At 44.6% G+C, this 24,624-nt stretch overlaps 2 protein-coding genes and 1 long non-coding RNA gene across 4 annotated transcripts; 1 reads left to right on the top strand and 2 right to left on the bottom strand.

The window, feature by feature from the left end:
* The first annotated feature begins 12,644 nt into the window (after positions 1 to 12,644).
* On the top strand, positions 12,645 to 13,922 carry LOC135948632 (uncharacterized). The gene is made up of 4 exons (XR_010575839.1): positions 12,645 to 12,930; positions 13,044 to 13,268; positions 13,382 to 13,595; positions 13,709 to 13,922. It is a non-coding gene; the product is annotated as an uncharacterized LOC135948632 (long non-coding RNA).
* A 2,657-nt stretch (positions 13,923 to 16,579) lies between these two features.
* Positions 16,580 to 20,051, bottom strand: LOC135947767 (uncharacterized). 2 transcript variants are annotated; one of them, XM_065496702.1, is made up of 10 exons: positions 19,470 to 20,051; positions 18,940 to 19,409; positions 18,422 to 18,875; positions 18,235 to 18,366; positions 17,972 to 18,174; positions 17,808 to 17,916; positions 17,615 to 17,752; positions 17,420 to 17,562; positions 17,104 to 17,356; positions 16,580 to 17,049 (listed from the first exon to the last, which is right to left on the bottom strand). In XM_065496702.1, the coding sequence occupies exons 3-10, from the start codon at positions 18,665 to 18,667 to the stop codon at positions 16,990 to 16,992; spliced, it is 1,284 nt and encodes a 427-aa protein (XP_065352774.1). In that variant the 5' UTR covers positions 18,668 to 18,875; positions 18,940 to 19,409; positions 19,470 to 20,051; the 3' UTR covers positions 16,580 to 16,989. The 2 variants fall into 2 exon arrangements, with proteins under 2 accessions (XP_065352774.1, XP_065352773.1); XM_065496701.1 differs by having other exon boundaries at positions 17,104 to 17,562.
* A 1,936-nt stretch (positions 20,052 to 21,987) lies between these two features.
* Positions 21,988 to 24,601, bottom strand: LOC135948313 (uncharacterized). The gene is made up of 8 exons (XM_065497522.1): positions 24,039 to 24,601; positions 23,914 to 23,976; positions 23,683 to 23,844; positions 23,467 to 23,625; positions 23,145 to 23,403; positions 23,005 to 23,089; positions 22,721 to 22,949; positions 21,988 to 22,664 (listed from the first exon to the last, which is right to left on the bottom strand). Exons 1-8 carry the CDS (start codon positions 24,148 to 24,150, stop codon positions 22,471 to 22,473), a joined length of 1,263 nt encoding a protein of 420 aa, XP_065353594.1. The 5' UTR covers positions 24,151 to 24,601; the 3' UTR covers positions 21,988 to 22,470.
* Between the last annotated feature and the right edge of the window lie 23 nt (positions 24,602 to 24,624).

The raw sequence follows: 24,624 nt of genomic DNA, 5'->3' as shown, positions 1-24,624 counted from the left end.
AACAATTAATTACATTTTTCGCCATCGGGTTTCTTTTGATTTTCTCCCATATTCGCACACTCATTATTGAAATGGTTCTGGAAAGAGGTGAATATACGTAACAATTATTTGGCTGCTTTAACCTCTCCTTTTTCTAGCAAGTAAATTTATATTGATTGGAAGTTTAGGGAAATAATTCCAAAATTTCTACAGTCCCTTCTAAAGGATTTCACTTAGAAAATGTGTAAAATATGTGAATAGAACAATTTTAATACATATTAATTATGTTTAATAAAGAATGATGCTATAAAGCCTTTTGTATAACTATAATGGTACCGCGGAAATTACTGACTCAAGAGCGTTCTTTAACTCAGTGAAACTCGTCAAGTAAGAGTAATAGTCATCCTCGGAAGGGATTATTATCATGCTTTCATCCATTTCTATTTTCTTCAGATTACGCAAGATTTCGCGTCTCTGAATCCGAGCTATGATGGTGGCGTTGTCTCTGAAGTCAATTTTGGGTAGCCAAATGTTGACGTCTTCCAGGAGCGGCGCAGACAAAATGCTCGAAAAAGCGACTTCTTCAGAGTCATATCTGGAATGATATTAAGCAACAATGAGATACATAACGACGAGAAATATGTCAAATTACTTAATGTTAACTATGGAACATTTTTAAAGGCGGGAATATCTTACTCGTTTAAAGAGCCCCATGCAAATTCTTTCAATCGAAGCATCGCATCAACAGGTGCGTCATTCGCAGACAATGTGCATCGATCTAATCTCAACGACTGGAGGTTAGGGCAGAAGTTGAAGATTTCGCTGAAGGCCATCGTCTCCTTGATACCAACACCCTGTAGAGTCAACTCCTGAAGACTCGCTCCGTTTCTTTTCAGGAAGCACCTTAAAACGTGCGCCGATTTGCTGAAGCATGCAATCCATGCGCTCTCTATTTGTGGAAGGTGCGGAAATTCGTCAATTTCTTCAAAATCCTCCAGGTCAGTGGAAATAATCTGAAATATTAAGATATTAATTAATTTTTAAAATTACTTGATGGTAGTAAATATAAAATATTACGTAAATAAAGTCTTACATGTATGTGCTTTAGTTGCTCAGCAAACCGTTGTACTAGAAGAAATAACTCTTGATTCGTTTTTGGCTGGAGTGTCAAATTAATGTAATGCGTATTATCTTTAAATTTCAATCCCCATGTTGGAATCGTACGCTCCATGTTCAGGGACATCCTTCCAAGGTAAAATTCTTGCGCGTTTATGCAGACGTACGCAAAGTCATCTCCGAAGGCAGCACATGAGAGTTCCACGTCAATTCTGACTTTATGAACAAAGATGCGATCCAATTTTTCGCATTCGCGAGTAATTCCAAAAATTCCTGACAGTGTAACATGCACGTAATATATCTCAAGGATGGCCAAATTCTTCAGCTGCACAATCGAATTCAATTCGCGTTCTTCAAGCGAATATTCTTCATTTTGGGCTATTGGTTTACGGATTTTTAATTCCCTCAGGTTAGGAGTGTTCGCCCCCAAACACCTGATGAACTGAAATCGTAATTATAAATATTTTGTAATTAAGTATTTAATTCATGCATTTACCTCTTGAAAGCGAGAGTTGGTCACAGTGGAGGAAGCATGGCAGTAAATGCGCGGCATTAAATCATTGATGTCAAGTTTTGTGTAGATTTTAGAGCTGATCAGGAAAGGCAGGAGAGCCCAGATTTTTTCAAGGAGATTCTCTTGACCGTTGCATTTCAAATGATGGTTCTCTACCATTTCTAACATTTCTTTAAGCATCTTCTGTCGAAATGGTCCTGAAAATTAATCAATTCATCAATTCATTTTATTAATGTGATACAGTTTTAACGTCATATAATTTTTTTTAAACTTCTGTACACTGAATGGCCAAGAACACCGCTGAGCGGATAACATGGGGCCCGAGTGGCCGAAGAGGAGCTTGGACCCAACGTGGCCATCATTTTGCCTCCACGCAAAGAGGTCATTTAATTGAAACGCCAGAAATAACTAATTACCACTCTATTTGGCATCACTGACACTAGATAACGAGTGTATTAGATACAGAATTGCTTAATAAAAACTCCCATCACTTTGACAATCCTTTGATTGCCTTAAAAATTCCAGTAACTGCTAATAAGTAACTGGTAATAGTTCTTAAATGAAAATATTTAAATAGTATTACTGTTCATCTGACATTCTGTTCCAATAATTTTTTATGGAAGTTTAAAAGCAAACAAATTTTGAAATTTAGTTAAGTCCATAAAATTTTTTGATCTGTCTTTGCTTACCAATAATAGTCTTAACAAGGTCCTTGTCGTAGTTGTCGATGTTGTCAACCAGAGCTTTGATAGCCAGGTCCAAGAGTTTGGGTGGCTCCTGTAAGAAAAAACGATATCAAGATTTTTTAGCAAGAAGTGAAGCGTGTATAAGAGGAAAATAACATTTGATTTGAGGCGCAGAAATATTTCTCGTGGCAACGAGGATGAGAGGCAGAAATAAAATTGTTAGGCGACCTATTGATCCAAAATTCTCTGCTTTTTTGAACTGAACTGACCTGCACAAAAATTTCAAGTAAGCAATAAAAATGCTAAAAAACATAAATAAATAAAAACGCAGGTGACTGTGCGTCGAGAAAGGTTGAAGCAAGCGGATTGTCGGCAAAAGTTGTCAAAATTACCGAATTTTCAGGAAATTCAGCAGAAATATTATTTTGAAAATAAAGAATTGCCACACCAAGGGTGCACTACTAATGCAAAAATTGGTGCCATTTGCCTATTGACCGATATCACAATATGGTAATCAGCAAGTCAACTCGTGCTCTGCAAAGGGCGGGCCGTGTCTCGAGAAAATTCATCCCCACGGCACCGCAAGTTAGTATTGACGGACAAGCTGCGAGCGGCCCACCTGGCTGCTCCAACCCTCCGACCTCCAGTCCGTCGGGCGAGTTACCGTCGAGAGCTATATTTTCGGGGCGGAGGTTAGGTTGATTACCCTGAAAAAGGTAGGTTGAAACCAAGACCAAGACGTTTTCAACGAGGGATCGTGGTCTTTGATGGGACGAACGCTTGAAGAAAAATCCATTTTCGTGTCGAAAAAGCGTAAAATTTAATTTATATATTCGGTACAAAAATGTTGGCTGTGTCGCACGGCGCTCCACCACAACGTGTGCCACAGGAACGAACCACCCCCACGCCACTGTACCGCACGCCACAACCCGAACAAGGTGAGTGTTCAAAATTATCGCAATATATTTTGAAAAGTGCCAGAAAAAGAGCGGAAAAAGAATTAAGAACGCGGCGTGGAAAGGATCTCGGGTAGGGGTACCCTGAAAAAGGTTATTAGGGTATTACCCATCAAATCCGAGCCAAATCCTTATTTGATGATGGGTGAATGACATTGGAATAAAATAAACCCTTCGTCGGCTGCACACTCTTCTTAAAAAGAAGAAAAAAATTGATTTTTAATTTTTGTATGGGCTCCAACAATCTCAAAATCGGTACAAAGACGCGTTGTTGTGTGAAACAGGAGGCGAAATATAATGGACCCGCTTTTCGAAAAAAAAAACCGTTATTTTTATTTTTCCTGTGTTATTCTTTTTCAGGAAATTTCAAAATTCACGTTTTTCAATCCTCACATTCGTTCTTATAAAAATATGAAAGAGGGATTGGGTCGTAATTGGTCGAAAAAATGTTGCCAAATGTAATTTTTACGTCAAATCATCGTGAGTTTTGTTCGATTTTTGTCAGCAACGCGGCGCAGGGGCCGCCAAAGTGGTGCCTTGCCTCTCTCACGAGGTCGAAAAGACTGTTCCTCTCGCCATAGTTGACGTTATGAGGGGTGCGGGGTGGACAAAAGCGGCCGAGCGTCAGTTTATTGATAATAGCGGCGAAAGCGCAGCTTGGCTATCTAAAGGGACGAGCGTGGGAGCCAGAGAATAACCCTCTTGGCTCGCGTTTCGTCAGGAGAGCGAGTGTGTGTGTGTGTGTGTGTGCGTGTGCGGGCAGGTGCGCGCTCGCGAGAGAGAGAGGCTCTTGACTCTTGCGCTGCCTCTCCTGTGGGCGCCCGAAAATTACATATCGGTACAGAACAATTATTAATGCGATCGTAATCTCGTCAGGAAAACCCTGAAATTTTTTCCCCCCAATTGCGAGTTAGGGCGACCGAAATTTGCAAAAATAAACTGAGAGTAAAAGAAACTCTCACAAAATGATACCTTAGCTCAGATGGCTAGATGGAATATCCGACTAAAAACTGGGTCGAAGGGTAAAATCCAAAAATTTTGATATTTTTTCTTCAATGTGCCGAAATAAATTACGTGCGTTTTAAAAAAAGTACCGCAAGATATTATGAATGGACAAGAAGTGTCGACCGGCTGCTCGTGCCCTCGAACATCCGCTTCGGGGGGCTTTTCGCCCTGCGCGCAATTGACATTTTTTTTAAATTTCGCAGAAATAAATTCCCTGTGTTTCGAAAATTGGTCCGAATTAAAAAAATTACACATGAGCGTCGCATCTCAAATGCGCGCATCGACTGGCACCAGAAGCACCACCCTGGGGAACGCGGGGCCCCGGCCACGCCCCAAAAACCGAAAATTTTGAAATGTCACATATCGCAAAAAAAAAATTCAAACTCGGCTTAAATTGATCGCATGGTGAAACACAAAATGTTGGCTGTTCTAACAGCAAAATTCTGCGAACATAAACAACAATAACTTGACCCGGCCGCCCCCGCTGACCCAATTATGCACAATCATCACAAATTAAAAAATATATTTCACGTGAACCAAGTGAACTGGGACGCTTGGCTGATTAAATGTACTAAAACCAAACTCGAAATGAATAGCAGCCACATTTTTTATATTTAATCTCCTATAAATTAAGGACAGGAACTCGAATGAGAGCTTAAAAAACTATTCTTACCATTTTTGCGTGTGCAGCGGGAGAGAGAACAGAAACACACGTAGCGAGCGAGCGAGGGTGAATGCACGACTGAGCGTCTCCTCGCTTTTAGGGGAGAATCCAGAGGTCTCTTTTCCGTGCGCGCATGGCGAGTTCGGGTATTTTTGTTGCCGCAGGTGGTAAATCTGGCGGCGGCCTCAAACGCCCTCGCGATGAATGGTGAAATCTTCCCTCCTATTTCCGAGGCTGACCCTATTTATCCTCCCGAGCTGTTTATCTTGTTGCATTCCAGCACATTTTTTGTGATTTTCACGTGCGTGCAGGGAAACAACAATAACCTTTCACACAATGCGACAGATCCCGAGCGAGCAAGCCGCCTCTCCATCTCCAGCAGCGCGGCAAAAGGTTGCTCGAATTCTCACTTCTCATTTAGTCGCATTGTTTGCTTCACGCATTAAATTTATCCAATATTCAATGGCTTTTTGCCGCTGAAAATTCCAATTTCATCACGCCGTTCGTATCCCAATAAAAAAAAGGAATTTAATATATATAATTAATTGTTAAAAAAGCAGGCAAATTTTTTTCAATTTTAAATTAGCTATATAGAATTAAAATTATTTCTCCAGTAATTCAGGGAAATGTCCACTCCGACGTGCCGACGACTGCTATCGGTCAAAAAAGCTCAACCGAGCCTTCCTCTCTCGCGAGCATGCGACCTTTTCGTACTCACACACACTCTCCTGACGGCACGCGAGCCAAGAGGGTTAATTCTCTCACTCCCCCGCTCGTCCCTTTAGATTGCCAAGCTGTACTTTCGCTGCTCTCATCAATAAACAGGACGTTTTCCTTCTCGGCCGCTTTTGTCCACCCCGCAACCCTTATAACGTCGATTATGGCGAGTGGAATAAACTTTGACCTCGTGAGTGAGGGAATTAGGCGCGCCGGCAGGGCTGATTTGGTCCCTGCTCTGCGTCAGTTTAACGCAGGAGTAAACAAACCAGGTTTAAAAAATTACGATGGAGTTTTCCATGCAGTATATTTTGTGTTCGTCTTCCACAAAAATGCTTGAAAAAGAAAATCCATCAGAAGAATCTTGTCTGCATTGAATTAAAAATATTTTTATCCCATTTTATATTTTTGCAGGCCGCAGCCACCATGCCGGTGCGGCCATTCAGCCACATAAATAAATTTACGCATGCAGCTGGCGTTCAGATCTCCCTGCTAACAAATAAAAAGAAAATTCGTCTCTCCTCTGCCGCGATCGCCTGCTCTTTTATTCTCCTATTTTTCCTATTTTTCTTTGCCTCGGCCACAGTTGCCCTCTCTCGCCTCTCGAATCCCAGGGAATTATTTGTGAATTCCCAAATGCGTGCAGCGCAACAAAAATAACCTTTTTACACAATGCTAGTGACCCTGAACCGAGCCACCTCGCCAGCAGCGCTCAGGGTGGCTACATTCCTCTTCCTTTATATTGACAAGTCGCTGTTAACCGGGATGTGTTTTTTGCTGTGCTGCAAAATAATGTTTTATCATCGGTTGACGAGCCAAAGCATTTGCAGCTGCAGCCCGGCCATTTCCGCCAGTTCAGTTGTTCCTTCCCGGAGTAGTGATAGAGTTTTTTGTTTTTTACTTTCCTCTACACCAAAACATGAGTCTAGTTGCCGTACCATTCTGGCAATATTGTTGTATTCATATTTTTATGTCTCAACGGACAGAAGGGACAAAAAGGGCGAAGTGAGCGTTTGAACTTCTAGCTTAATGACTAACAAAAAATTAAATTATATATCGCATTACAGAATTGCGTTAAGCAATGGAAAACATTTTCTGCATTAAAGGACACGTCAACTCTCCGCCATTTTGGAATTTTTCCTCCATAAAACGGTCTGATTAACCCATCAAGTCACTCAAATTTCCAATTAATGGAAAATTAGTTCCGAAAATGATTGAAAAAAATTCATAACAAGGTCCGCCATCTTAAAACAATAAATGTGCATGTTGACGAAGTTTCTAAGCACACCAATCAACTCTTGAGGTAAAAAGTCGAGCGTGGCGTGTGAACTTTTATCTCGCCAAAACACAATAATGAATGCGAGAAATGCGCATGCGTCAGAGCTCCTTTGAGCACTGGACTTGCAGAGAGACCGCCTGTACGGATGAATTCTTTGTCACATCCAGCCAGCTCTCACGAACGCGCAGTTTCCGCACTCATATTGTTTTGGCGGGAAGAAAGCTCGACTTTTTGGACGGAAAAAATATCCACTTTACCTAATACCTCAAGAGTTGATTGGTGTGCTTAGAATCTTCGGCAAAGACGCTCTTTAAAGATCTTATAAATAATAGCTTTTTTGCTTAAACCGTGATGATTCCATTCCTCAAATTCAGCTTACCGCTTATCGCTTAGCTGTTTATTCTCACAATTTGTCAAAGTACATTCATGTTATAACAGGTCAGTTTACAAATAGGAAGAAAAGCATGTGAGAAAGGGCGACACTTCTGGAAAACAAGTTTCTAAGACTTTGTCCAAGAGGACATAGCCGAAGTGAGCCCAGACTAGTTAAATCATAAATAAATCACTGTAATCACACTAAAATCTTGCTGTCACATACGCCTTGCAGAGGGACGGAAACTGTGCCGCTGAGCAGTCCTTTAGTGCGGGTATGTTCAGAAACATAATTTTGGTAATTTTTTTCAAACGGAATACATTTTTGTGGGTCTAAACTGGGATAAGTTCTGTTGATGTTTTAACTGAAATTCACCATGGTGGAACGTTGATAGGTCCTTTAAGAAAAAGTAATCGTTACACGAGAGCCGCAGCTCCGTGGATTATTTTTGAACTAAAATTTTCACTTTGGTCAAGGTCTTGAACTTAAAGAATGGTTGATTTTGCTAATTATATATTTAACGTGGGGAAAGTAACCATTTTCGGCAAATTATTTAATATGATAGATCGAATGACGGAGTTTTTCATTGCAAATAAGAATCCTTTTGATAAAGAAACAGCCCTGTTTCTTCTGACATCAATCAAAAATCCAAGATGGCGGACCATGAAATGAATTTTTTTGACCATTTTCGAGACTCAATTTCCATTAATTGGAAATCATAATGGAATTCATATGTTAATCAGACCGTTTTATAAGGAAAAAATTCAAAAATGGCGGAAAGTTGACGTGTCCTTTAATGCAGAACCTTTTTCTGGCTTTAAGCCATACTCTGTATTGGGATTTATTTAATTTCATCGGAGGTAAATGGATGAGAAGCTCGCGGTGAAATTGAAGTCAGAGAAGAAGGAGACTTGGAAAAGGAAAATGGCGCTGCCACCAGTCAGTGCGGTGGCGGCGACGGTGGACACAACGACAAGCGAGCTGAAAGAGCTCTATTGAAGGCAACCTTGAGTTTGGTGATGCGGCGATGCACGTGACTCTGCCGGCGGCCACGATCACGACGCCGACGCCGCCACTGGTGAAGCAGCCCGAGGAGATATGGCGCCTTGGTCAAACATTTTCTTCGTGAACTAACAGTTTTCACGAGCAGATTTTATTCTATTGGTTCGAGAAAAATTAAATTTATTCAATGAGTGTTTTAATTTTAGCTTAAAATTGAAAAAATGAATTTAATCTGAATATTTACTTGACTTAATTATTATTAAATTGGCATCATGATTTAAACCTTATTATTTTATTTAAAACATACCGCAAATGCGTGTTTTTATTTTGAACTGCTAAATTTCTTCATTATTTATTATTTTCCTAAACCCGCGCTCGCGCTATAATCCTGCTACCCGATTTCTTGCTCGCTCCATTCACCAGCCTCTTTTCCCTCTTCTGCTTTATTTTCGCCCACGCCGTTCTTTCAGTGGACAACAACCTTTTATTTCCCTCGAAACCGACCTTGCACCCCTTAGCCAGCAGGTGGAAAAGCGTATTTGATGATCAGCTTGTCTCGTAAATCTTTCTCTCGGAGCTGCGAAGACCACCCAGCTCAGCAAAATTAAATGAGCGTCTGTGACATTCTAATGATTAAATCCAGTGATTAATTCGGGTTAGATTTACTCAATGCTATTAAAATATTTTTTTATTTCTTGATGTGACAAAAATTAATAAGTATAAATATGAATAAATATAGACACCGGCGATTATTTTACGCCTCAATTATTTAATGACGGAAACTTCGCGCCTCAAATCATTTTAAACTATTTTATTTAGGAAACTCAACTTACTCCTTACAAGAAAAGGTTTCAAAATTGGAGCAGGTAATTAAAAACCTTGATTGTGCATCACACAATGCATCGCGCGGTCCGTCTCTCTATTCTCCTTTGCACTGATTTTCTTCGTCGCTGTAGCCGCTGGACCATATTTTGTGATTGATGCATTTTGCCGTGCCCCGAACAAGGAAAACAGAACAAAGATGCCACTGGCCTTTATTGAAGCAGTGAGATGCGACGACAGGAAAAAACCCAAATCTGGAAAACGGGCTCGCTCACTTAAAATAATTTAATATTTTAATAGAGAACCTGATTTCGCCTCGAGTAAAAATATTATGGAATTATATGCTCAGTTATTCTTTTAGCCTGTTGCTCCCCGCGCAATTTAACGCCTGCTTGTAAAGAGCTTAATACAAAATTCTGTGCTGAGTAAAAATATTTATTGTTTTGAGCTATGATGAAAATATTGTTTAAATTGCGCAAAAGGTGATTTAATGGTCGAGGATTGCAGAGAAAATTGAGGGAGGATTTCACAACATATATTACGAATGCAGTTGAGGCCTCCGCCATGCAGCTGTAACAACAAAAGCAACCTTTTCACTCACATGCGCTCTGAAAAGAGGTACCTGTGGATTCTCCCCTAACAGTGAGGAGACTCGCAGTCGTGCGTTCGCCCTCGCTCGCTCGCTACGTGTGTGTTCTGTTCTCTCTCCCGCTGCCGCTGCACAAGCAACAGAAATGGTAAGAATAGCTTTTAAGAACTCGCATTAGAGTTCCTTTCCCTAATTTATACAAGATAAAAATATCAAAACCGTGCCTGTTAATAATTTTGAGGCGTATTTTCGTACAATTAAGAATCCGAGCGTCCAATTTAAGTTGGGTAGAGCACACGGTCTGCGAAATAAATTGTTTTATTCTGTGCAATTATATTTAGTTGCCTTTAGTATGAGCGCAAATGAAAGCGTGCACTTGCCTTGTTTTAAATTAAATAAATTAATTGTTGGCAAGTTTGTTTTTGTGTTTCCTAAATTATTATAAATATTATTAAATGCAAAGAAAAATAGGTGTTGTTACGGTTGTTGTCAGTGTTTAGTGTAAAATATTTTGTTGAACAATTTTAGAACTGTTATTTTCCCTAATTTACTTCAAATGCGGCGTGCATGCTGGCTGTTTCTTGCCCTCTGCGTCAATTTTTGGGGGTAGGACGGGGCGGGAGCTGGTGGTGATGGTCCCCACATACGCAGAATTTTACGGCAAGAATAACCAACATTGAAATTTTACGGTACGACCCACATGATCCGAGCTATGAATATTTAAAAGTGACGTGATTTGGGACAATACAAGTCAAATTGTTAGCTTTCGGGGCCGAGCGGATGCCCCGTGGGCCCGAGGGTGGTGTTTTTTGTGCCAGTCGGTGTGCCTTAATGAGATGCGTACGCCCGTGCGCTGTTTTGTAAAATAAATTTTTCAAAATACGGGATTTATTTCCACGAAATTTAAAAAAAATCAAAATTTTAGTTTTTTTTTACATAGGCCCAGGTTTTATTCTGATATGCCATCTATCCAGTTGAGCATTTTGTGAGAGCTTCAAAACATTTAAATCGCAGTTTGAGTTTTGAGGAAGAGGAAAATTCGCGTTTTTTCGAAAACTTGCAAATTTTGGTCGCGCTAACTCGCGGTTGGGGAACAAAATTGTCAAGGTTTTAAGTGATGATAAAATTTGTAACGACGTAAATTTTCGGGCGCTCACAGGGAAGGCAGCGCGAAGAGCCAAGAGCCTCTCTCGCGAGCGCACACCTGCTCGCACACACTCGCACAAACATTCGCTCTCACTGACGACACGCGAGCAAGAAGAGGGTATAATTCTCTCGCTCTCCCGCTCGCCCCTTATTTGGGTAGCCAAAAGCAGTTCTCTTCTCTCGCCACTACTGTGGTGTTGTATTCAGGTCGATTTCTTTCTCGTACGCTTTTGTCCAACCTGCACCCCTTAACATTAATTATGGCGGGAGCAACAGGTTTTTCGACCTCGTGAGAGAGGCAAGGCACGCCGGAAGGGTCGATTACACTTTTTTGGCGGCCCCTGCGCCGCGTTGCTGGCAAAAATCGAGGAAAGCTCACGATAGATTGACGCGAAATTTATCTGGCAATCTTTTAAGACTAATTACGACCCGATCCCGTTTCAATATTTTTAAAAGACCGAATGTGAAAATTAAAAAACGTAAATTTTGAAATTTCCCCTTTATGGATAAACGTGGGAAATTGAAAATTAACGATTTTTTTTCGAAAAGCGGACCCATAATATATTTCCACCTGATTTAACCAACCAGAAGGACCACCGCACATCTGCATACCAATTTTGAGCCTTTTGGAGCCCGTAGAAAAATTAAAATTCGATTTTTCGGGTTTTTGAGCCTTCCCTCTCGACGATTGCGCGGCCGACAGTGGTTTTATTTTTCTCCAACTTCGTCCGCTCGACCAATCCTCCTCATCAGATAGGCCTTGGGCTCGGCTTTCAGTGGCAATGCCTTGACGACCTGAGATCCTTTCCACGGAGCATTTTTAATTCTTTTCCCGCAGTTTCTGGCACAATTGACGACACACAGCGACGATTTTGAACTCTCACCTTGTGTGGGTTTTGTGACGTGCTAATCTTGGTTTTTATGCAGTTCAAGCACGTCAAAATTTGTGCATCTCGAAATATCACCAACCTTCGCCGTGTCGCGCCACCTGAACCTGACCTCGCGGCCCGACGCGTGTGACTCGATTCTCTCGACGGTCGTAGGGGCGAGGGTGCGAGAGTGCGAGCAGGGCAAGGCGCCGCTAGTCATTTGTCCTTTAATATTAACTTGCTCTGCCGCGGGGTTGAATTTTGTTCAAGACAAGGCGCGCCCTTTGCAGGGCAGGTTCCTCCTTTACCGTATTTCTATAGGCAGGATGGCATTTTTTTCAGCTTTTAAAAAATCTCAGCTTTAATAATTGTTTGACAGACCTGATTTCATTATTAATTATTGCGGAAGTTATAACTGTTGCTTAATTAAAAAACAATTGACATAAGTAACAACTTGGTTGCTATAGCCAACAATGCAAAAATATTTTTACTCTTTAACGGACTGATAAGTTCTACTTAATTTAACTAACACTCAATCAATGATTTTTTATGTATGTTGACCTATCACTGCGACTTTGATTAAATTTTAACTGTCTAAAATACTCTATAAACAGAATAGCGTCACTTATGGCATCCTTCTGAATATTTTTATTGTTTTGTTTACAAAAATGATAGTAATGAATTCGCTTCATACTTGCTGTGGGCGTCAATGCGGTTGGGGGGGTGTTAAAAAATATTTTTTTGGATTTTTTGGGGTTGGGGTTGGGGGTGAAAAAAATGGTCAAAGTTGACGAATTTCAGAGGTTGGCATTATCAAGGTGATGGGCGTCATCCAAGCTGGACGGTTGTAAATGGGTGGGGATGGTGCCAAAACAACCGGTTTTTCGAGTGTGGTATGGGAAGGTGGCAGCACGAGTGGTGTTGTGAGCGCTGCGCGGTAGTGATTACAGACCATCTGGCGCATGCGCCTTGACATCATTTGTGATTGTGCCATGAGTGCTTTTCTAAAAGTCGCCGCCATTGTTGTCTGAGTTTATGCCCTGAATTTATGCCGCGGGCAAAGTTTTAAGTCCCCGTAGGCGCCCAGCGTTGCATGCAGCAGGGCCAGGTGTATGCCCTGGGCGCCCTGCTTGCTGCCAAGCACCGCTAACTTGGCAGTTGGAGAGTGTTAGGGGACCGAGCTGGGTGAGGACGGAGTTGGCTGCGTGGCGGGGTGAGTGGAAACAGTTTTAAAATTGAAATATGTGTAAGGCATTGATTTTTGGCCTTCCTTATTGCGCTATATCATGTATTTTATGGACAGTGACTGATTAACTTTGTTTTCAGGCATGTGAGAGTCCAGACGGCGGCACGAGAGGTGCAGCAGTCAGTCTGAGACGCCCCGCCAGCAGCCGTGCCAAGGCTGGGAGTCCCCAGGAGCACCTCTGGGGCATGCTGCAGTGAGAGGCGGTTGCCCTGGGCGCCCTGCTAGCCGCCAAACACTTCGAAGCTGGCAGTTGGAGAGTGGTTGGCGACCGAGCTGGGTGGCGAAGGAGTTGTCTGCGTGTTGGGGTGAGTGAAAACTGTTTTACATGTGCAATATGTGTTTGGCATTCAGCTGTGGCCTTCCTTATTGCGCCATGTTGTGTTTTTTGTGCGCTGTGACTGATTCACTTTGATTTCAGGCATGTCTGAGTCCAGACGGTGGCACGAGAGGTGCAGCAGTCAGTCTGAGACGTCCCGCCAGCAGCCGTGCCAAGGCTGGAGCACCTCTGGGGCATGCTGCAGTGAGAGGCGGTTGCCCTGGGCGCCCTGCTAGCCGCCAAACACTTCGAAGCTGGCAGTTGGAGAGTGGTTGGCGACCGAGCTGGGTGGCGAAGGAGTTGTCTGCGTGTTGGGGTGAGTGAAAACTGTTTTACATGTGCAATATGTGTTTGGCATTCAGCTGTGGCCTTCCTTATTGCGCCATGTTGTGTTTTTTGTGCGCTGTGACTGATTCACTTTGATTTCAGGCATGTGAGAGTCCAGACGGTGGCACGAGAGGTGCAGCAGGCAGTCTGAGACGCCCCGCCAGCAGCCTTGCCAAGGCTGGGAGTCCCCAGGAGCACCTCTGGGGCATGCTGCAGTGAGAGGCGGTTGCCCTGGGCGCCCTGCTAGCCGCCAAACACCTCGAAGCTGGCAGTTGGAGAGTGGTTGGCGACCGAGCTGGGTGGCGAAGGAGTTGTCTGCGTGTGGGGTGAGTGAAAACTGTTTTACATGTGCAATATGTGTTTGGCATTCAGCTGTGGCCTTCCTTATTGCGCCATGTTGTGTTTTTTGTGCGCTGTGACTGATTCACTTTGATTTCAGGCATGTGAGAGTCCAGACGGTGGCACGAGAGGTGCAGCAGTCAGTCTGAGACGTCCCGCCAGCAGCCGTGCCAAGGCTGGAGCACCTCTGGGGCATGCTGCAGTGAGAGGCGGTTGCCCTGGGCGCCCTGCTAGCCGCCAAACACTTCGAAGCTGGCAGTTGGAGAGTGGTTGGCGACCGAGCTGGGTGGCGACGGAGTTGTCTGCGTGTGGGGTGAGTGAAAACTGTTTTGCATGTGCAAAATGTGTTTGGCATTCAGCTGTGGCCTTCCTTATTGCGCCATGTTGTGTTTTTTGTGCGCTGTGACTGATTCACTTTGATTTCAGGCATGTGAGAGTCCAGACGGTGGCACGAGAGGTGCAGCAGTCAGTCTGAGACGCCCCGCCAGCAGCCTTGCCAAGGCTGGGAGTCCCCAGGAGCACCTCTGGGGCATGCTGCAGTGAGAGGCGGTTGCCCTGGGCGCCCTGCTAGCCGCCAAACACCTCGAAGCTGGCAGTTGGAGAGTGGTTGGCGACCGAGCTGGGTGGCGACGGAGTTGTCTGCGTGTGGGGTGAGTGAAAACTGTTTTGCATGTGCAATATGTGTTTGGCATTCAGCTGTGGCCTTCCTTATTGCGCCATGTTGTGTTTTTTGTGCGCTGTGACTGATTCACTTTGATTTCAGGCATGTGAGAGTCCAGACGGTGGCACGAGAGGTGCAGCAGTCAGTCTGAGACGTCCCGCCAGCAGCCGTGCCAAGGCTGGAGCACCTCTGGGGCATGCTGCAGTGAGAGGCGGTTGCCCTGGGCGCCCTGCTAGCCGCCAAACACCTCGAAGCTGGCAGTTGGAGAGTGGTTGGCGACCGAGCTGGGTGGCGAAGGAGTTGTCTGCGTGTGGGGTGAGTGAAAACTGTTTTGCATGTGCAATATGTGTTTGGCATTCAGCTGTGGCCTTCCTTATTGCGCCATGTTGTGTTTTTTGTGCGCTGTGACTGATTCACTTTGATTTCAGGCATGTGAGAGTCCAGACGGTGGCACGAGAGGTGCAGCAGTCAGTCTGAGACGCCCCGCCAGCAGCCTTGCCAAGGCTGGGAGTCCCCAGGAGCACCTCTGGGGCATGCTGCAGTGAGAGGCGGTTGCCCTGGGCGCCCTGCTAGCCGCCAAACACCTCGAAGCTGGCAGTTGGAGAGTGGTTGGCGACCGAGCTGGGTGGCGACGGAGTTGTCTGCGTGTGGGGTGAGTGAAAACTGTTTTGCATGTGCAAAATGTGTTTGGCATTCAGCTGTGGCCTTCCTTATTGCGCCATGTTGTGTTTTTTGTGCGCTGTGACTGATTCACTTTGATTTCAGGCATGTCTGAGTCCAGACGGTGGCACGAGAGGTGCAGCAGTCAGTCTGAGACGCCCCGCCAGCAGCCGTGCCAAGGCTGGAGCACCTCTGGGGCATGCTGCAGTGAGAGGCGGTTGCCCTGGGCGCCCTGCTAGCCGCCAAACACCTCGAAGCTGGCAGTTGGAGAGTGGTTGGCGACCGAGCTGGGTGGCGACGGAGTTGTCTGCGTGTGGGGTGAGTGAAAACTGTTTTGCATGTGCAAAATGTGTTTGGCATTCAGCTGTGGCCTTCCTTATTGCGCCATGTTGTGTTTTTTGTGCGCTGTGACTGATTCACTTTGATTTCAGGCATGTGAGAGTCCAGACGGTGGCACGAGAGGTGCAGCAGTCAGTCTGAGACGCCCCGCCAGCAGCCTTGCCAAGGCTAGGAGTCCCCAGGAGCACCTCTGGGGCATGCTGCAGTGAGAGGCGGTTGCCCTGGGCGCCCTGCTAGCCGCCAAACACCTCGAAGCTGGCAGTTGGAGAGTGGTTGGCGACCGAGCTGGGTGGCGAAGGAGTTGTCTGCGTGTGGGGTGAGTGAAAACTGTTTTACATGTGCAATATGTGTTTGGCATTCAGCTGTGGCCTTCCTTATTGCGCCATGTTGTGTTTTTTGTGCGCTGTGACTGATTCACTTTGATTTCAGGCATGTGAGAGTCCAGACGGTGGCACGAGAGGTGCAGCAGTCAGTCTGAGACGTCCCGCCAGCAGCCGTGCCAAGGCTGGAGCACCTCTGGGGCATGCTGCAGTGAGAGGCGGTTGCCCTGGGCGCCCTGCTAGCCGCCAAACACTTCGAAGCTGGCAGTTGGAGAGTGGTTGGCGACCGAGCTGGGTGGCGAAGGAGTTGTCTGCGTGTTGGGGTGAGTGAAAACTGTTTTACATGTGCAATATGTGTTTGGCATTCAGCTGTGGCCTTCCTTATTGCGCCATGTTGTGTTTTTTGTGCGCTGTGACTGATTCACTTTGATTTCAGGCATGTGAGAGTCCAGACGGTGGCACGAGAGGTGCAGCAGGCAGTCTGAGACGCCCCGCCAGCAGCCTTGCCAAGGCTGGGAGTCCCCAGGAGCACCTCTGGGGCATGCTGCAGTGAGAGGCGGTTGCCCTGGGCGCCCTGCTAGCCGCCAAACACCTCGAAGCTGGCAGTTGGAGAGTGGTTGGCGACCGAGCTGGGTGGCGAAGGAGTTGTCTGCGTGTGGGGTGAGTGAAAACTGTTTTACATGTGCAATATGTGTTTGGCATTCAGCTGTGGCCTTCCTTATTGCGCCATGTTGTGTTTTTTGTGCGCTGTGACTGATTCACTTTGATTTCAGGCATGTGAGAGTCCAGACGGTGGCACGAGAGGTGCAGCAGGCAGTCTGAGACGCCCCGCCAGCAGCCGTGCCAAGGCTGGAGCACCTCTGGGGCATGCTGCAGTGAGAGGCGGTTGCCCTGGGCGCCCTGCTCGCCGGCCATGCTTCGGTCTTCATGCTGGTGGCAGCCATTGGAGGGACTGTGCAGGAATGGAATGTAATGAATGGAAATAAATACACAGTTATGAAGTAAAAATTTTATTGAATATGACTCGTGTTGTTATGAAAGAGGAGAATGAGGCGTACGTTTTGTTAGATTTTGAATGCACGTCCGAGTGATTCAGCCAGAAGGGGGGGTACCGCGTTTCCAATCTGTAGAGCAATATTATTAATTATCAAAGGGCTTTAATGACTTAGATAGGCTACCTGTCGCTGAACTTGAGCTATGGTCCCTTTGAATTTGAAGTTGTCTGGAAAGGTCTGTGCTCGTGCAAACTCTCGTATTGTCAGGGTTCTATTGTAGATAGGATGGATGATTGTCCCAGTCTTAGAAGCAAGGGTTGGTCTTGTTAAAACTGTCATGAAGAGGTCGGACCATCGCAGTCTGCCATAAGCTCCTTTCCAGTCACCATTAGAGCGAGAGGACTTTACCAGTGACTTAGGTGCAAGGGGCATGCCTCTAATGGAAGTAGAGAAGAGGAAGATTAATTTTAAATAAATTTTAAGCGAAGTTAGCGCAAACGTTTTGAAGCATTCCTCGTGTTCTGACTGAGGTAGGCATCGCCAGTCTGACCCTGGCGGGATCATTGTGATCCTTTTTTGGTCATCTGGATTCAGTGACGTGGGGAGCTTATGCAATCGCAAAGTGTCACTGCCATTCCTCATCTGTGAAGAAATGTTATTAATAGTTTCGGATTGAAATGATTGTTATACTCACTTTGAATTGGAAAGTTGAGTTGATTGAGTTGTAGCTGATTTTGTTGCCGCTCTCTTGTGGCTCAACATCTGGCAAATCAGCAATGGCGTGGTGCACAGTAACTTTTTGAAAGTAAGCTTCCTGTTTGTCCGTGAATGACTGTAGGGGGAAGGAAGCTACGAATTAGGCAGTGGTGGAAAGCATGAATTGGTACCAGAGTATGACTGGCTGCTTTGACACTTGTGACTTCCAGACCAGAGTAATGGGTGCTTATTGGTGCTGCAGCCAGCCGTCTGCTGTCGAGGGTGCCAAACAGGAAGAACCTAGCAGATTGGGAAATGTTGTTAGTGGGATTAGTGAAGTTTTGGAGAGGACAACCTAGGGCGTTGTTGAGGTGCGCCGAAATCAGCAGCCTGTAAGACATTGAAGTTGAAATAATAACCCAAGTCTTTGGTTGCCTGCAGCGCTGCCAGAAAGTGTTTTCCACCATCCTCTGTGATGAAGGATTTGACATTTTCCATCAAGAAGCACTTAGGCCTGAAGTAGGCGACGATTTCCAGAAACACTGGAACTTGTGATTTCTGAAGAATGGCATGAAAGAAACAATGGAAAGTTGATTTTAGTGAATTCTAAGTAGTTACGTTTGTGACTGAGGTGTTGTTGTTTTTGAATCTATTTAATTTGGAGAATCCTTGGCACGGCGGTCCTCCAATAATCATTTCCACCTCGCCGGTTTGTGGCAGCTTCTGTCCCTTTTTTGTGAACAATGCTCCCTATTTTGGATTTAGGAGTATTAATCTTCCTTGGTGTTGTGCTCGAACAAGTTACCGTTTTTAGTTCTTTCAACCAGTCAATGGCTGAACTTTGGTACACTGTTGCTTGTCTGAAGTTGGCAGCGAAGGATTTGCACGCTGTAGGGTCTGCGTCAACTGCCCAAAGGCAGGTTGTCAGGTGGCTCATCTCCAACCCTAGGGATAATCCTCCGCAGCCGCAGAACAGATCTAGGCATCGGAGTGGATTTGATTCGAGTGACGGAGTAACACTCTTTGTTGAAGCAAGGGAGCCATCAAGCATCGAAAGCTGTTAGCATAAATGAATTCAATTACTAATTTTGGGATGGAAGCAGGCAATACAACTTGGTTGGTTTGCATGTCTAGGAGACTGTTGCAGATGTATGTGGCCGTTCCGTATTGATCGATGTCGGTTGTGTACTTCACTTCCAGTGTGTTATGGAACGAGACGTTAACGACCGCGACGAAAAGTGCACCAGAAATTTCAGTTTCTGTGAATGGTAGTGAAGATGGTTTTAAAAAAAGCGGAGGGTTTTGTTAAATGAGTATATTCACTGTATGAAGACAAGTGTAGAAGATTTGCAGGCGATTCTTGCGAACAACTGTTGGTCTCAGGAGGTCTGACAAAGCAAGTGACAGCCAACCGAATCTTTGATGCAGCGAGTACCTGGTCTGATTTTTTGTCACCGGTTTTTTTGACCTTGATTTTGTCAACGCGGACAACGCGGAGTAATTTTTGTCCAGGCACTTCTGGCAATTGCTCTGATTTGAGTGTTGTGGCTAAGCATGTCCCCTTCTCAATAGCAACGGACGAGCCGAACCGCACCTGTGACACCATAATGAAACATTTGATAGAGTTTTTGTTGGCCTTTTGAATATTAAAATGATGTGTTACAGAAGTTAGGCCATTCAATCCGTCCGTTGTGACGTGCGCCAGCATCTTTCGTTTGCTTGAATACCTGCAAGGGCACCACTTGTCTTGTTCGTTGAAAATCATTGTTGGTAGGAACGAGGATCCATCAAAACTGCACGAGTGTTTAATCGCTAATTAGGCAAAACTTGTTGTTTAAGTGTATTATAAGTACTAGAGTCTGCAGAAATATGAAGCATCTGTAGAAGCCTCCTGCATGGATGGTAGAACTCGAATAGTATCACGGAGGGCCCTGTCTTCCACGTAATGGCATCCTTTAATTTGGACCAACTCATTTGGCGGTCCGTTCTGGATGAGAGTCTTAGCAACTCGCCTATGGGAATAAATTAGAGCTGCGAGATATTGTAATGGTTCGTTCGAAAAGACTCACTCGAGCACTGTGATGTGGTAAATTGCCGGGGACCTGAATGCCTGATCTTCCTCTGCACTGACAATTTTGCAGAACTGATTGCCAAATTGGGCATATGATCCAAGTGGCCGCATTTTTGAGAAATTGCGTGGCAACAGTGTGTCACTTGAAGCAATTTATGCGCAGAATTAGTGTAAGCACGAAGGACAGCCTTGGAGAATTGCAGTAAAAGTCCAAAATTGGAAGGTTGAGCAGAGTTGCTGAAAGTGATTCATGAGATTTTGCAGATGCACTCCACGCCCACTGCAGTAACCGTTTGGGCTTGCAGATCAACTGCCACGGCAATGCAGATCCAGTTCAATTTAACTGTCGGAAAAAAAAATTTAATTCCGCACCACATCCACTTAATTTTTGTGTAATTATTCGCGGAATAATTCGGGAAGCAATTTTTATCGAAATCGTCGGCCAAAATCCGAAAATTACTGTTTCGGCCATGGCGGTTACGCTGCCACGGCAATGCAGATCCGCTGCCAGTTTAGCACTTTGATCGCCAAATAAAGCTGAGTGCGATCCTAGTCGCGTTGCATGGTGTAATTTCTAATGTCGCTCAAAAAATTCAAATTTCACTGTTTCATTAAAAATTTTTGTAAAGTTAGTTGAGGAATCACTCGGGAAGCAAGTTGACGTGGAAATTTCGCCCAAAAACCGAAAATTACTGTTTCGGCCATGGCGGTTACGCTGCCACGGCAATGCAGATCCAGTTCAATTTAACTGTCGGAAAAAAAAATTTAATTCCGCACCACATCCACTTAATTTTTGTGTAATTATTCGCGGAATAATTCGCGAAGCAATTTTTATCGAAATCGTCGGCCAAAATCCGAAAATTACTGTTTCGGCCATGGCGGTTACGCTGCCACGGCAATGCAGATCCAGTTCAATTTAACTGTCGGAAAAAAAAAATTTAATTCCGCACCACATCCACTTAATTTTTGTGTAATTATTCGCGGAATAATTCGGGAAGCAATTTTTATCGAAATCGTCGGCCAAAATCCGAAAATTACTGTTTCGGCCATGGCGGTTACGCTGCCACGGCAATGCAGATCCGCTGCCAGTTTAGCACTTTGATCGCCAAATAAAGCTGAGTGCGATCCTAGTCGCGTTGCATGGTGTAATTTCTATTGTCGCTCAAAAAATTCAAATTTCACTGTTTCATTAAAAATTTTTGTAAAGTTAGTTGAGGAATCACTCGGGAAGCAAGTTGACGTGGAAATTTCGCCCAAAAACCGAAAATTACTGTTTCGGCCATGGCGGTTACGCTGCCACGGCAATGCAGATCCAGTTCAATTTAACTGTCGGAAAAAAAAAATTTAATTCCGCACCACATCCACTTAATTTTTGTGTAATTATTCGCGGAATAATTCGCGAAGCAATTTTTATCGAAATCGTCGGCCAAAATCCGAAAATTACTGTTTCGGCCATGGCGGTTACGCTGCCACGGCAATGCAGATCCGCTGCCAGTTTAGCACTTTGATCGCCAAATAAAGCTGAGTGCGATCCTAGTCGCGTTGCATGGTGTAATTTCTAATGTCGCTCAAAAAATTCAAATTTCACTGTTTCATTAAAAATTTTTGTAAAGTTAGTTGAGGAATCACTCGGGAAGCAAGTTGACGTGGAAATTTCGCCCAAAAACCGAAAATTACTGTTTCGGCCATGGCGGTTACGCTGCCACGGCAATGCAGATCCAGTTCAATTTAACTGTCGGAAAAAAAAAATTTAATTCCGCACCACATCCACTTAATTTTTGTGTAATTATTCGCGGAATAATTCGCGAAGCAATTTTTATCGAAATCGTCGGCCAAAATCCGAAAATTACTGTTTCGGCCATGGCGGTTACGCTGCCACGGCAATGCAGATCCAGTTCAATTTAACTGTCGGAAAAAAAAAATTTAATTCCGCACCACATCCACTTAATTTTTGTGTAATTATTCGCGGAATAATTCGGGAAGCAATTTTTATCGAAATCGTCGGCCAAAATCCGAAAATTACTGTTTCGGCCATGGCGGTTACGCTGCCACGGCAATGCAGATCCGCTGCCAGTTTAGCACTTTGATCGCCAAATAAAGCTGAGTGCGATCCTAGTCGCGTTGCATGGTGTAATTTCTATTGTCGCTCAAAAAATTCAAATTTCACTGTTTCATTAAAAATTTTTGTAAAGTTAGTTGAGGAATCACTCGGGAAGCAAGTTGACGTGGAAATTTCGCCCAAAAACCGAAAATTACTGTTTCGGCCATGGCGGTTACGCTGCCACGGCAATGCAGATCCAGTTCAATTTAACTGTCGGAAAAAAAAAATTTAATTCCGCACCACATCCACTTAATTTTTGTGTAATTATTCGCGGAATAATTCGCGAAGCAATTTTTATCGAAATCGTCGGCCAAAATCCGAAAATTACTGTTTCGGCCATGGCGGTTACGCTGCCACGGCAATGCAGATCCAGTTCAATTTAACTGTCGGAAAACAATCAGCAACGGAGGGAAAGGGTTAACGTAGCGTGATTTTGTTTATAACGAAACGTGTTGCACGAACAATTGAAAAAATTGTATTAGAGCAATATGGAAATTGCGACAAACTGTAGAAATTAAAATCGTGTTTGCTGCGAGCAATGCCATGGAATGTTAAAGAAAACAATGAAATTTTTGGAATGGTTAATTTATTTGTGGTAACAAGCAGTGTATCACGCATATGAAAATAATTACAATGCAAAATGTAACTGAAGGTAGCTGCCAATCAGTATCGGACATGGAAATTAATCCGAATCGTCTTCGGACTCTGAGGAACTTGTGTCTTCTTTGGTAGGTTTGAACTTTGGGCGCCGCTCCGTCATCAGATTGATGAGCGCTTTCTTGGCAATGCGCTTGATGTCGATTTCCTTGATGGTGACCTCTTTCGACCTGATGTACCACTTGTACTTGGTGTTGGCAATGATTTTTCCGGCCAGGTCTGCAAAGGAAAGAATTATTCAATTAATTGTAAATTTTTAATCAAGAAAGACTTACCGAGAAACTCATTCTTCAGCTCTTTGGGAAGTGCCATGGTTGCCTTTTGCCGCCTTGTGCTCCTGGTGCCTCCGTAGCTGAAATACAGGAGGTTCTCGATCCTGAAGAGGTTGATTGCCACGTGCCGCATCACCGAGTACAAGGATCCGCTGCCATCCTCGTAGCACTCATCGATGTCGTCCTGCTCGATGCCGATGTTGCCCTTCTTTGAAGTGACACACGATGGAACCTGAAAAGAAATAAAGATTAAAATCATTAATTATTCAGTGTTAGGTATAACTCACCTTTTTTGGTAGGTTGGGGTCATTCAGCAGAACCTTCTGCCAACCGTGCTCGCTGAGTCGTTGGCCGACAGCGTTCATGTTGGTCCTAGAACAAGAATTGTGAAGTACAAGCATGACGAGCGTTTCAAATTTGGTCTTACCAGTAAGTGGCCTCTGTGTGCTTGCTGGTTCCAGGCTCAGCGACCGCCTGTTGGAGAGAGTGGACCGTCTCGAGGTTCTGGTGCTTGAATTCCCTCCGAGCCTTCTTGAGGTGAGCCACTCTTTGATCGTTGACAGCCGCTTCGTCACGCAACGTTTGGTTCTCCTCCATGAGACGGGCCTTCTTTGCTTCTAGGGAGGCTACCCGCTGCACGAGTTCCAACTTGGCCGCTGCCAACGCAGCGTTCCTCGTCCTCAGAGCTGAAAATTGCACAATAGTTATTAAAAGATGTTTCCTCAACAGTAATATAACCTGTAGCTCACCTGCCACTTGCGCAGCAAGTTCGTCGTCCTCTGCCGGCTCCATACGAGCGTCTGCCATCTCTGGACTGTCCGAAGCTGGAGGTGGTCGGAGAGGTCGCTTCTGACGCTCACTGTCTGTGTGGCTCGAAGTCGACGCACCGGACTGGCTGTCTTCTTCTTCTGGATAGAAGAGCATTAATGTCATGCAATCTGGGTAGTAAAAATAAGAGTGCTTACCTTGAACGTACTCACTGCCGGAGTATTCGTCAGACTGTTCTGACTCTTGTTCCTGGCCCTCCTCTTCGCTTGGCTTCTTGTCCTGGAATAGTCGTCGCTTGGTTTGGGGGGGGACAGCTGCGTCAGGCCTGGTGGGGGACTGTGCTGTGGTTTCTTCGCGGACTGCGTTCGAAAGAAATGAGCGAAATTTAAATACAAATAGGACAACATGCAATTAACTTTTTTACTCACCCGACTCTCTTCCTTGACCAAGACCAACTACGACCTCCGTAATCGAATCATGCAGGGGATCACCTGAGTGGAAATAAATGAGAGTTGAGTATTGCAGCTTATAGGGGGGGTTGATTTTAACTCACATGACGGACTGTTGTGGACGAAGTCGAGGGCCAGTGGGTCCCTTTCGGGCGCACTCATGTCAATGGTGACCGAGTCTGCCAGGCCTTCCATGGTTTCCGACTCTTGTTGCATGCTGAAACTGAGAAACCTATGTCAAAAAATAGTGCAACGTGCCCCGGCAATGCAAGTGGCGGCGTTGTCTGCCACAAATTCTACAAAAGTAGCAATCGTACAACTTGCGATACATAACGGCGGACTGACACCCTTTGCCAACGAATTCGGAATGTACTTGTTGAGCGTTATGAATGTAAAAAAATTAGTCTACATTAATTTTCACTCACATGCAGCCTTACATTTGCATACATTCGTCCAAATTTCGCTACAGACATGCATAAATACGTACACACATAAATAACACTAACGCATTCAGTGCAGTCAAAAGATGCAAAATTACGCAGGCCATGAAATTGTGCATTACATTCGATTCAGCTTTTTCCGCGGGCATGCATCACTTTAACTTACATGATTCCTATTTCTTATTGGATGTATGACATGCATAACGCACATGCATTAATTGTAAAGAATGCAATTGGGTTGAAATTGATG

Source organism: Cloeon dipterum, chromosome 1, assembly GCF_949628265.1.
Source record: "Cloeon dipterum chromosome 1, ieCloDipt1.1, whole genome shotgun sequence".
NCBI classification, from domain to species: domain Eukaryota; kingdom Metazoa; phylum Arthropoda; class Insecta; order Ephemeroptera; family Baetidae; genus Cloeon; species Cloeon dipterum.
Note: the sequence above shows the minus strand (reverse complement) of the source record. Positions and strands in the feature narration are given on the sequence as shown.